At 36.5% G+C, this 12891-nt stretch overlaps 1 protein-coding gene across 4 annotated transcripts in view; it reads left to right on the forward strand.

The window, feature by feature from the left end:
- The window catches only part of Tab3 (TGF-beta activated kinase 1 (MAP3K7) binding protein 3), a 72305-nt gene that overhangs the window by 44705 nt on the left and 14709 nt on the right, over positions 1–12891 (forward strand). For 2 of the 4 annotated variants that reach the window (XR_005498528.1, XM_039100564.1), the window contains exons 1-4: positions 3320–3444; positions 6406–6548; positions 6789–8244; positions 9268–9428. Coding sequence is in view for 3 of the 4 variants with exons in the window: in XM_039100564.1 (XP_038956492.1) it covers positions 6417–6548; positions 6789–8244; positions 9268–9428 (1749 nt within the window). In the remaining variant the exon portion in view is untranslated. Of the gene's footprint in view, positions 1–3248; positions 3445–6405; positions 6549–6788; positions 8245–9267; positions 9429–12891 lie in introns of those variants that run through there. The other 2 variants (XM_039100565.2, XM_039100567.2) reach the window with 1 other exon arrangement.

Consider the following 12891-nt stretch of genomic DNA (forward strand, 5'->3'; position numbering starts at 1 on the left):
TTCTCCCAAATTTTCCACAAATTTAGCATTCTTTAATCTACATGATTAAATACGCTGATGGATACAAGTGTTCCTGCTCTTCCATTAGCCTCCATGCTTACATTTGGATTCTTCTGTATAATATGGGTGTATATTTAACTTTTTATCATTTGTGTGAATTCCAGGTGCTTCATTTCTATAAAGCCTATAATTCATTTGTGTTCTAATATTTTGCTGTTTAATTTTTTGCAGTCTTCATGCTGATTTCTCATCCTCACAAATGCTTGTATCATATTTTGATTACTTCCTTACTTTCTGAAATAACAGGCCATTACAGAGGAGCTGGAAATTTATATAAGACATCTGCTAGTACCTAGAGGATTTCAGTTTGTTGCATTAGGTTCTCTTGTGAAGGTCAGCACATCTTGCAGTAGCAGCATAGTGAAAGGCCTCCTAGCTAGTATAAGTATAGTAGGACTGAGTGAAAGGAAGTCACCGAGACTGACATGAATGTTTGGGAGAAACAGTGGATAAAAGGGAAAATAGCACCTGTTGTAGATGTGTGGTGGTAATCAGCTAATACCCACATGTGCTGCTGCATGCTCATGGGCCAGTTTGGAATGTGGCACGATCAGATTTGCATATTATAAAACAGTCGGGCTATAGTGTGGAGGAAAGCTAAGAACATAGGAAGAATGGTGAGCAGTTTCTATTAAAATATTCTGATGTGACGTGGATATAGAAATTAATGCTTCTTGAATCATCACCATTTGCAATTGAAATGTTATTACAATTGTATTGCTTCCATCTTACAGGTGAAATTGTCATGGTGTAATGGTTTTTCCGTAACGCAATAATGGCCAGAAGAAGGGTAAAAATCATGGTTCACTTGCCTATGCTCTATTCAGTTAGTTCAATAGGGTGGAAAAGTCACCGATGACACTGTTCTCTTGTTTTATTACTAAGTGAATAGATGTACCATTCTTTGGTAGAACTGAACATTTGGGCAAGTGTTCTAGTGAGATTAATTCAACACCCATTCATGTGAAAAGTCTTTAGATAGATCAGGGATACAAGGCACATACCTAAATATAATAAAAGCAATACACAGCAAGCCAATAGGAAACATCAAATTAAATGAAGAAGCTTGACACAATCCCTCTAAAATAAGGGACAAGGATGCCCATTCTGTTCCTATCTATTCAATATAGTATATGTGAGGTTCTAACTAGATCAATAAGTCAACCAAAGAGATCATGGGGATACAAATTGGAAAGGAAGAAGTCAAAGTATTGCTATTTGTGGATGATTTAATAGTATGCATTTAGTGTTATGACCTTTCCTGATACTGATTTCATTGTGTTCCATAATTTTAGGTATGTTGTGCCTTCATTGTCATGTAATTCCTTACTTTCTTCCTTTTAGAGATCACTGAGTAGAGAGAAAATTGTTCAGTTTCCATGAATATGTAGGCTTTCTGGTGTAGAACCCAGCTTTAATCTGTGGTGGTCTAAAAAGATACAAGGCCAAGGTGTTACTTCAATTTTCTGACATTTGTTGAAGTTTGTTTTGTGATGGAATATATATATATATATATATATATATATATATATATATATATATATGGTTTTGGAGAAGGCTCCATGAGGTGCAGAGAGGAAGGTATATTTTGTGTTTTGGTGGAAATGTTCTGTAGATGTCTGTTATGTCCATTAATTCATAATATCTCTTAATTTCATTATTTCTCTGTTCTGTTTTGTCTGGATGACCTGTCAGTTGGTGAGAGTGGGGTGTTGAAGTTATCCAATATTAATGCATGGGATTTGATGTGTGATTTAAGCTTTAGCAGTGTTTTTTTTTCTTTATAAATGTGGATACCTTTGTCTTTGGGGCATAGATGGTCAGAATTGAGATATCATCTTGGTAGATTTTTTTTGTTTGTTTGTTTGATGAGTATGAACTGTTGTTCCCTTTTCATTAATGTTGGTTGAAAATCTATTTTCTTATATATTAAGATGGCTGCTGTAGCTTGCTTCTTGGGTCCATTTACTTGGAAATTTTTTTTCAGCTCTTTACTCTGAGGTAATGTCTATCTTTTTTGCTTATGTGTGTATCTTGTATGTAGCAGAATTATGGATCCTGTTTACTTATTCAGTCTGTTGGCCTGTGTCTTTTTATTGAGGAATTGAGTCCATTGATACTAAGAGATATTAGTGACTGTTGATTGTTACCTCCTGCTATTTTATGTTGTCGTGTGTGTGTGTGTGTGTGTGTGTGTGTGTGTGTGTGTGTGCGCGCGCGCGCGCGCGTGCGCACGCATGTGCGTATCTTCTACACTTGAGAGTCTCTCTTCCATCTCCTGTATTCTGTTAGTCATGTTTGCATCTGTTGTTCCTGTTCTTCCCTAGGTTTTCCATCTCCAGATTCCCTCAGTTTATGTTTTCTTTATTGCTTCTATTTCCATTTTCAGGTCTTCAACAGTTGTATTTCATTCACCTGTTTAATTGTATTTTCTTTTATTATTTCGATAGGTTTACTTGTTTCCTTTTTAATTAAAGGCTCCTACCTATTTGATTGTGTTTTCCTGTATTTCTTTAAGGGATTTATTCATTTCTTCTTTAAAGGCCCCTATCATCTTTATATGATTGGATTTAAGGTCATTTTCTTGTGCTTTGGTTGTGTTAAGATATCCAGGGCTTGCTGTAGTAGGGTAGCTGTGCTCTGAAGGTGTCATATTGCCCTGGCTTTTGTTGTTTGAGAGCCATTATCCATCTGAATAGCTTAGAACCCTAGATGCTCATGTTGTAGTAGGTATTGGGAGGGGGCCTAAGCTCGATGATCCTGGTGTAGCAGGCCTCTGGTTGGTATCCTTGAGCTTTATAGTTCTTGATCAGCAGTTCTGATGAAGGTGGCCTGAGACATGGCAGAAAAATGGGGGTCCCAGTGAGGATTGCAGGCTGCTCGGGGCAGCTGGAGTGCCACAGAGGACTGAGTAGGCAAGGAAAATTGATACAGATGGACTCTGACCTGTACTCTTCCAGATCAGCAGGTCTGATGAAGATGGGCAGACAGGTGGTGGGATGATGTGTTGTTGTCTTTTTTTAAACACTAATTTTGTTGGCTATTTTACATCAAAAAAAGTAAATTGAATGTGTCCATTTTCTAACATTGGGTCCAGGTATAATTATTTTCATTTTCTTGATTTTAATAATTGATGGTGTCTAAGTAAAATATGGAATTAGACTTAACCAAATTTTTATTTATTTTAGAAAAAAAATGACAGAGTTTTTGGAAGATTATTACTTTTGGAAGGCCTGTTAATACCCATTTCCTAAGAGATAGTTGACCACCATTGACTCTGGCATGGCGCAAAGCAGTCCACAGCTTGATATTCAGGTTCTCCATGATCTTCGACAACGTTTTCCTGAAATTCCAGAGGGTGTGGTATCTCAGTGCATGTTACAGGTATGTTTCCTGCAAGTGATGATAATAGAACAAGAATTTTACAATTGTTCTTGTTAGAATTGACACTGTGTTGTGGTAGTGCATGTTGTATAGGATTTCTCAGACTTAGTGTTATTGATATTGTAGGGCAGATATTTCTGACTGGTAAGCTCTTAGTCATCATCTATGAGCCCTACCCACAGTACAGTAGCATCTTACAGTTTTAACAATGGAAAACGACTTTATGAATTGCTAAATATTCCACAAAAGGTATAATCTCACCCACTGAAAATCCTCTGAAATTGGGGAAAATAAGCTTAAAAAAAAAAGGTAAAGATGTTTGCTGCCAAGCCTGATGTTAGGAGTTTGATCCCTGAAAATCACGTGATAAAAAAAGAACCTATCCCTATAAATTCCTCTGACCTCCACATACACACTCCTTTCTCCTAATGAATAAATAATTTTTAAACAGGTTCCCATTAATCCTTGACTCCTTAGAGTTCAAACTCTCTACCTCAGAACTATACCCCTAATCCCTAGAAACGAGTTTTAAATCCCAAACTTAGCTTAACTTCTGTAGAAAAACTCTTTATTCCCTCTTTTCATTTTTTTCCGTTCATAAGTCCTTACTAGGTATAAATTTGAGACAACTTTCTTTTGTTCAGAAACATTCCCTTTGTCTTGTTCTCAATACCGAAATCTTTTATTTCTTAGTTACACACTGTATTTTTACTCGAGAGACAACAGATTAAAAACATGGTTCTTCTCCTTTATCTTGGTTATCATCTTCACGGTATCTCAGTGATTTAGACTGTGACATATCCCTGTTTGGTTGACATGGGGAGTAGTACATGATATACAGTACTTATTCATGTTCACACTCCCTTACTGCAGTGTGAGAAGCTAAGGATGCAACAGAAATCTATGTATAGGGAAGGTTAATTACACAACCCAAGGATTTCCGTTGTTTACAAATTCTTTGCTAAATCTAGGCCTTTGGGTCCAAGGTTACTGTGATATATATGGTTGTTTTTGCTAACATATGCCTTGTCCTAATCTCAGTTCTTTAGGTCCATTTATGTTTGTGGTTGAGAAAAAGCTACTTCCCAGTACAGTAAAACGAAGGCAGAGTTGAATCTTCTACTTGAAACCATTCTCTAGAATTGACTTTCTTAGGACCCCTTCTAGCTCCAACATGGTTTTAACTTAATTTTGCCTTACATTATTTGTACTATCATGGCCACTTAACTAAAGGAATAACATGTAAAATTCAGCTCAGAGAACACTATCCTAAATCTTTTACTTTGTTTTCTTTTGATATTAACATAATATTAGTGTGAATGCTGACTACCTACTGGCTCCAGGAAGTGCCCACATTAAAGCTTTTTATGATGATACATGCCTGTGATCAGAAGGCTGAGGCACAAGGAGTGCTGCAAATTGTGGCTAGCTTGGCTATGTATCAACACTTTGTTTCAACTCCCACTACCCCAAAGCATTTGTGTATACAGTGACATACATGAGCCTAGTAGTTTGCATCTGAAATGCAGACCTTAAATCCTCTCTGGACTATCTTCCCTTAATTTACATCATTTTGAGAGGTATGATACATTGTTCCCTTAATTCTTTTAGAAGTGTTTATATATGTCTTTTAAAAAATTGTTTATGTGTGTACATGTGCAGAGGCCACAAAAGGTTGTTATTTGCCCTACTCCTAGCACTTTTCACTTTATTCCATTAAGTCAGGGTCTCTCCTTAAATCAGAAACCAAGCTGTGGTCCGCCTGTCTCAGCAATCCTCCTGTAAGCTTCTTTTGGCACAGGGGTTGCAGGAACAACATAGCCACACACAGCTTGTTATGCAGGTACTAGGATCTCTACTTGGTCCTCCGGCTCACTCAGCCATGTGCTTACTCACTGAGTCATATGGTTCCCATTCATAGCCTTCTTAAATATTTTTACTGTTTACAAAGCCTGTGGCCCAGGCCTGTAATCCTTGCTTTTGGGGGAGAATGAAACAAAAGGGATACAAGTTATGTGTTTTTCATGAAGCAAATTCTTTAAATTACTTAGATTTCATTTTGCAAATTTTTGCTTGACTATGGGTTTGTTTTTTTATTAACTTCCTCAAGCTCCAGTTTAGTAATGTCTTTTCATAACACATCCTTTCCTGTGAAATTACTGTGTAGAAAGAGCACTGGGACTTGAGACCAGGAACCTAGAATTGGTTATACAGTTAACTAGTTCAGTGCCTCTTATGAAGCATGCTACTCTGCATCTGGAAATGAATGTGATTGTACATGAACTCGAAATTTCTCTCAACACAATCGTCACTTCATTGCATGTCCTATGATAGGCTTAATATCTTATTTTGGTTACTGCAGAAATAAAGTAGTTCCTTTCATTTTTATATAAAATGCACTTATATATGATAACATTTATGTCTGAGTTACAGAGAAAGTCATGTTCATTAAGAAATTTGTTAATTATTTCAAAAGTAGTGAATAATGTATGTCTTACTCTAATAGATGAGAGTTCTATATTTTAGTGGAAACTTAAAATGTTTTAAAATTTTTTAAACTAAGCATTTGATTACTGGCCATTGAAACTTTTATTGCAATTGCTATCTGTGTATAACTTTAAAAGGTATTTCAAGTATATTAAATTGCTCTTCAGCTGTTACAAACTTGGCATAGTGAATTTCATTAAGGCAATCTGGATATGGTTGCTTGTTAAATTCCCATTAACTCTGGTAAAATCATGAAGACATGGGTCATACTATGGAATTTTGCTTGTTGCTCATTTTTCTTTCTTTAAATCTTTGCTAATGATACACATTAATGTTATATGATGATAATTTTGGATGAAAGAAAGGTAAAGACTATGACATTTTATGGTTTAAAATCTTCAGGAATATTTGGTTTTTACTTTGTGATTTTGGTGCTTTTTGAAACTAAAGGATGGTTATTTTCGTTTTTATCAGGTTAAACATTAATGATGGATGTTACAGCAAATGTGGTGAATCCAAGAGTAGCACAACATTTTAAGTTGTTGAGCTGCAACAACTGTAAAATGAGTCCTGGATTTGGAATGAGAAAACTTGGGGTTGAGTCACAATGTTCATTAGTAGGTGCCTTACATTTCTGTAGCAGTAGTGGTAGAACTAGTAATGTGAGCTAAATGCTTATTCCTTGGATTGTTTAATATCCCTTTTGTAGGACAGATGACCATGATGGGTTTTATGGTTAAAATACTGCTCTTGACAGTATTTTCTGAGCGTATTCTATGACAGTATTTATGTAACTGACTTCCATTCTTAAGCTTTGTTAATTTTGCCAATGTTGTTTGTATCATTTTCTCCCATAGAATAACAACAATCTAGAAGCCTGTTGTCGAGCCCTTTCCCAGGAGAGCAGCAAATACTTGTATATGGAATACCATAGTCCAGAAGACAATAGAATGAATAGAAATCGCCTTTTGCATATTAATCTGGGTATCCATTCTCCTAGTAGCTACCACCCAGGAGATGGAGCTCACCTTAATGGTGGTCGAACACTGGTACATAGCTCAAGTGATGGACATATTGATCCTCAGCATACAGCAGGTAAACAGCTGATATGTTTAGTTCAGGAACCACACTCAGCTCCAGCTGTTGTGGCTGCTACACCCAACTATAATCCATTTTTTATGAATGAACAGACCAGAAGTGCAGCTACTCCGCCTTCACAGCCACCTCAGCAGCCATCTGCCATGCAAACAGGAATGAATCCATCCGCTATGCAAGGTCCTTCACCACCACCACCACCATCCTACATGCACATACCTCGCTATAGTACAAATCCAATTACTGTTACAGTATCCCAGAACCTTCCTTCTGGACAGACTGTACCAAGAGCTTTACAGATTCTTCCACAAATTCCAAGCAATCTCTATGGATCTCCTGGTTCTATTTATATTAGACCGACATCTCAGAGTTCATCAGGAAGACAGACTCCTCAGAATGCTCCATGGCAGTCCTCACCACAAGGCCCAGTGCCTCATTACAGCCAGCGTCCTTTACCTGTTTATCCACATCAACAGAACTATCAACCTTCTCAGTATTCTCCCAAACAACAGCAGATTCCTCAGTCAGTTTACCATTCACCGCCTCCTTCTCAGTGTCCTTCCCCCTTTAGCTCTCCACAGCATCAAGTACAACCACCCCAGCTGGGCCACCCAAGTTCTCATGTGTTCATGCCACCTAGTCCTTCAACTACTCCACCCCACCTATATCAACAAGGACCTCCTAGTTATCAGAAACCAGGAAGTCATTCAGTAGCCTATCTCCCTTATGCAGCATCTAGCTTACCCAAAGGTTCCATGAAGAAGATAGAAATTACAGTTGAACCTTCTCAAAGACCTGGGACAGCAATAACTAGAAGTCCGTCACCCATCAGTAATCAACCATCTCCAAGGAACCAGCACTCACTGTATACAGCCACCACGCCACCTTCAAGTTCTCCTTCAAGAGGGATATCTAGTCAACCAAAACCTCCATTTAGTGTTAATCCTGTGTATATTACATATACACAGCCAACTGGACCTTCATGTGCTCCATCACCATCTCCTCGGGTGATACCAAACCCAACTACAGTTTTTAAAATTACTGTAGGCCGAGCAACAACTGAAAACCTTTTGAATTTAGTGGACCAAGAAGAACGCTCTGCAGCACCAGAACCTATTCAGCCTATTTCAGTGATACCAGGCTCTGGGGGAGAAAAGGGAAACCACAAGTATCAAAGGAGTTCTAGTTCTGGATCAGACGACTATGCCTATACACAAGGTAAACTTTAGACTGATGTAATTTCATATTTATAATCATGTTTGGTAAATGACTGAACATAAAATTGGACATATTTAGTTTCAATTAAATGCTTAGTAAATGTTGACTGGTAACATGACCAGGAGTAAAATTACTGTTTCAGACTCATCCATTTGCTGTTTTAAAATATAAAATATAAAATTTTATATTTATATTAAAATATAAAGCTAGAAATATGACCATTGTAATCTTGTAACATAATAAGACTTTATTGGTACATATCATTCATTAATAAAAAATGTAGCCAAGTATATAATGAGTATTGTGAAAAGGATACATACAGCTTGGACTGGTTTTTCAAATCAAAGAATTTGAGCCTTCTATAAAGAGGTTGGAAGGGCATAATGTTACTTATAAGTGATATTATAGGAAGTAGAATTAATGAAAAAAATTGTATTGTCTTAAGTAAACCAAAGTTTATAAAGCCTATTCAGATTTTTTCAAATTGTACCAGAATATATGAGAGTTTAGCATTCTTTCAATATTTGAGCAGGGAACTAATTATAATTCTGATTCAGAATGCTTGATGTTAAGCCTTTATTAATGTAGCACGTGTGTGTATGTGTTTATGAATATGCATGCAGATGTGGGCCTGCTGTGACATGTGTGGAGGTCAGAGGTACCATTCTCAAGAATCAGTTCTCTCCTGCCACCTTGTGGAATTTGGAGATGGGACTCAGGCCTGCATGCTCTGAACCATGTCTGCTCTTTAAGCATTTTAACACAGACAAGTATAGATAAAGAGGCTCTTAGGAAAGCTAAATGTTACAAGACAAGAGGTATGAACACATGATGCCATTTTGGTGGTGGTTTAGAGCTAAATGACAGCAGAAATGGATGTGGTACAGCATTACTAAGACCTTAATGTAAACGCTGATGCCCAGATCAGATGAGACTTCTGTTCATTAACAGTGCATGTAGAAATTCTCCTGTAATTTGTTTGGTGTTATTTTCTGCAATAACTTTATCTGTCATGCTGTACAGCCTTGCTGTTACATCAGCGAGCAAGAATGGAGAGGTTAGCAAAGCAGTTGAAACTTGAAAAAGAGGAGCTAGAGCGCTTGAAAGCTGAAGTTAACAGTATGGAGCATGACCTGATGCAGAGGCGGCTTAGGAGAGTCAGCTGCACCACTACAACGCCCACGGTAAGTCATCTGGTGCAGTGTGTAACGATAGGAAGACTGGGACATTCCCTTGGCAAAGCCATTTGTTTTTCTTTCGAGTTCTATTCCTAGCTGAATTTTTTAAAAAAGTAATGAATGCAAGAGATTTGCCCCCAATAGTTCTTGTCAGATTAACTAAATGCTTTTTATTTACATTTGCACTTGCATAGGATTATGGTTATTTTCAAAGACTGGTAGACTATAGCATTTATTTCAAGAATATATGATAATAAAAGGCTTCATAAATTATTCTTCCAAGCAGAGGCTGTATATTTTTCAAATTGTTTAAAGTGAGTTTAAATAAGTTAAATACAAATTCTGAGAAAGTATTGGTGGTAGAATTTCTTATAATTAACCTTTTTTATTATTAACTTTTTAAAGATTTATTTATTTTATTTATATGAGTGCAGTGTTGTTGTCTTCAGACACACCCAAAGGGGGCATCAGATCCCATTACAGATGGTTGTGAGCCACCAAGTGGTTGCTGGGAATTGAACTCAGGATCTCTGGAAGAGCAATCAGTGTTCTTCACCTCTGAGCCTTCTCTCCAGCCCTGAATTTCTTAAGGCATGGTAGTTTCATTGTGTGTAATTATAGAAACTAAGATGTTCAGTGTGGACCATTAATGTTCTGGTAAGGAGTTTTTAATATATTTAGCCTGTTGGTTAATGTACTTGATTCTAATAATGTCAAATAACTTTGAAAATCATTAAATCTTATCTCCTTTGACATGTCACCTTTTCTGTGATATAATTGATCTTTTCACTATTCAATATTCATGTAATTAGTGTTTATGAATGTGATACTAGGTTAGGTACTTAGTTCTTACTTGTTGGTGTGAAGAAGTAGACTTCGGTGGCAATTGCTCTATTTGCTCATAGGTAATGAAGGAAATTGTCCAGTAACTGGTTTGTGAATCTACTCAGTACACATCTCCACTTTCCTTCCACCATCCTGGAATGACCTTCTACAGTTTAAAGTGCGTAGATCCTGTCTCTTTTCAAGGGTCTTCATTTTCTTTCCCTCTCTAAACTTGGGGTCATCTAGCTTTTGAACATATGTGTGTAGCTTCTTGTCCTCAGCATGGCTGCAGCTACTGACTTTCTTGGAGACTTTGTCCTACATGAAAGACAGAAAAGAAAGGGGAAGTTCTTTTGAAAGGAAAAGTATATAAAGTTATTAAGGCTTGAATTCCAGACAGTCTTACTTTCAAGAAACAGTAAGTAAAGGCTCTGTGCTTAGGCCTGAAATTTCTAATGAGTTTGCAGAGGTTAATGAGCATAAAGGTAGAGTGCTGGCTAGACCTTAAACACTCTTCAGGTGCTTGAGCTTGATTCTGCTGTTACAGGGAGCCAATAGAAACATTTTAAGGAAGACAGGTTTTGAGAAAGAGGCATATTTAATAAGTTAATGACTTTCTGCTATTCACTATATTCCTCAGTTTAGGAATTGTTAAAAAAGAGAACTTTAATTGCCTAAAGCACTGAAAAAATTATAAAGTTAAATCAGTGATGTTAGTGGAATTAAGTATCTTTTCTGATTTTAAAATCTATTTAAAATCTTCATTGATTCCTCTGTTCAGGGAAGTTAGCAAACGGTAGTTAGGCAACTTGTAATCATTTAGGCCTCAGTAGCGATTTTTTGTCAAGGCTTTGTTTTGAAACACCTGGTCCATTATAGCTCCTGCTAAATAAACCTTAGTTTTTAAAATTAGAAGTCCAAATTTTCTGGTATAGTATTGATTAGTGCTTCAATACAAGCACCCACAGTTTATGTTGAAGTTTTAATTGCTGAGTCATTTTTTAAAGAAAAAGTTGGTAGACCTTCCTGGGACTGTAGTTTATGGATTATAATGTAAAAATTAAAAATGAAATAGAAAAAAATAGTTTAATAAACCAAGTGTAGCCATCCCTCATCTAGAGAAATTACAGCTTCTTTCAATGCCTTATCTTTAGACTGCACGCTAGGACAGTAGGACATGGCTGAGGGGGTAGCTCGTGTGCCCATGAAGGTTAAGTCAGCGAATACGGGTTTGCAAGCACAAGTTTGAATATTGCTTCCACTGCTTGTGTCAGTCACATAGCCTGGGATATGTAACGCATCTCTAGGATACATATAGTAGAATACCCATGGTGAGGGATTTTCTCTAGAATTACATGAGGCATGTTAAGCAATTTGTACCATATTCTACAAATAGCAAGAATCCTTATAAATTAGCTTGGTAACAAAAATGCTGAAATTTTTGCTTGAAATAGATAACACAAATCTGAAACATTTTATAAAACCAATTTTTTTAAGATAGCAATAAGGTAACATTTACAACTAACTTGGTAGAAAAGAAACCAAAAAGAAAAAAAAATAATCTAGTCAGAATTTCCCGTTTGTTAATTGAGTCTCATTTGAAGGATATGGGATTGGGAATGAGAATACCTCTGATACTTACTAGCTATAATGACTTCTCATTAAAGGGAGGTGCTATAGCTGTGCTAGAATATTGTTCTCATAATGTTCTCTACACTGTTTGTAGTGTGCCTTGGGTGTCATTAAGTACCCTGCAAGTGTACAGGAATACCAAAGAACTGACACTTTTTCTAACATGCATGCATTGGTACTCTCAGATTTCTAAGACATTTCCTACCAAGTTTTACATAAAAATAGGAGAGAAATGCTTGGTTAATGAGACTAGAACCTACATTTCTGACCAGCTATATTATACTTGCAGAAAGTTCGAAGAGCTGTGAAATGATGTCTTTCAAATGATAGCAAAAGTATTTTGATAGTGTCCTTTTTCCTTTAGCTTGCTGTTTATCCCATGTTTTGAAATCTTTCCTAATATGTCATCTCTCAAAGAGGTTTGAATATGAGAAAGAAATGTTAACCTTTTGCTAATAACATTCATAGAGGAGGCAGTTTTAAAGTTTACTTTGAAAGATAAATAAGATTTTAGTGTGGAGAAGGCTACCAATTGTTCCCTCCCCCAAGTTAGTTATTTATGCAAATCCATCTTGTTCTAATTAAATTTGGGGACTACTTCACTGCTTTGTGTCCTACATGTATAATTAGGACCAAGGCACCAAGAACCAAAGTGGTCTTCAATATTGTTGTGTATAAGACTAGTTTTTGAAGGTCCAAAAACAATTGATTTAAGGGATTTCTACTACCTTTTCAAAATAGCATAGAAACTTATTTGAAAATGTCAGCTACAAGCATTCTATTGGCCTACATGTAAGTCTAGATTATAAATTATCATGAATACCAATCTTCTGTGCAAACACAGTGTACTTTTGATAAATGATCCGACTCAGAAACAGCTACTCACCCCACCCTTGGTTGAGTATAACATGTATTATTAATATTTCCATTCTTAGTTACAAAGCATCACTATTTGGGCCCACTGTAGCTAGAACTCCTCTCTTCCTATTGTAAATCATATAGGAAGGATAAG

This window comes from Rattus norvegicus, chromosome X (assembly GCF_036323735.1).
Source record: "Rattus norvegicus strain BN/NHsdMcwi chromosome X, GRCr8, whole genome shotgun sequence".
NCBI classification, from domain to species: Eukaryota; Metazoa; Chordata; class Mammalia; order Rodentia; family Muridae; genus Rattus; species Rattus norvegicus.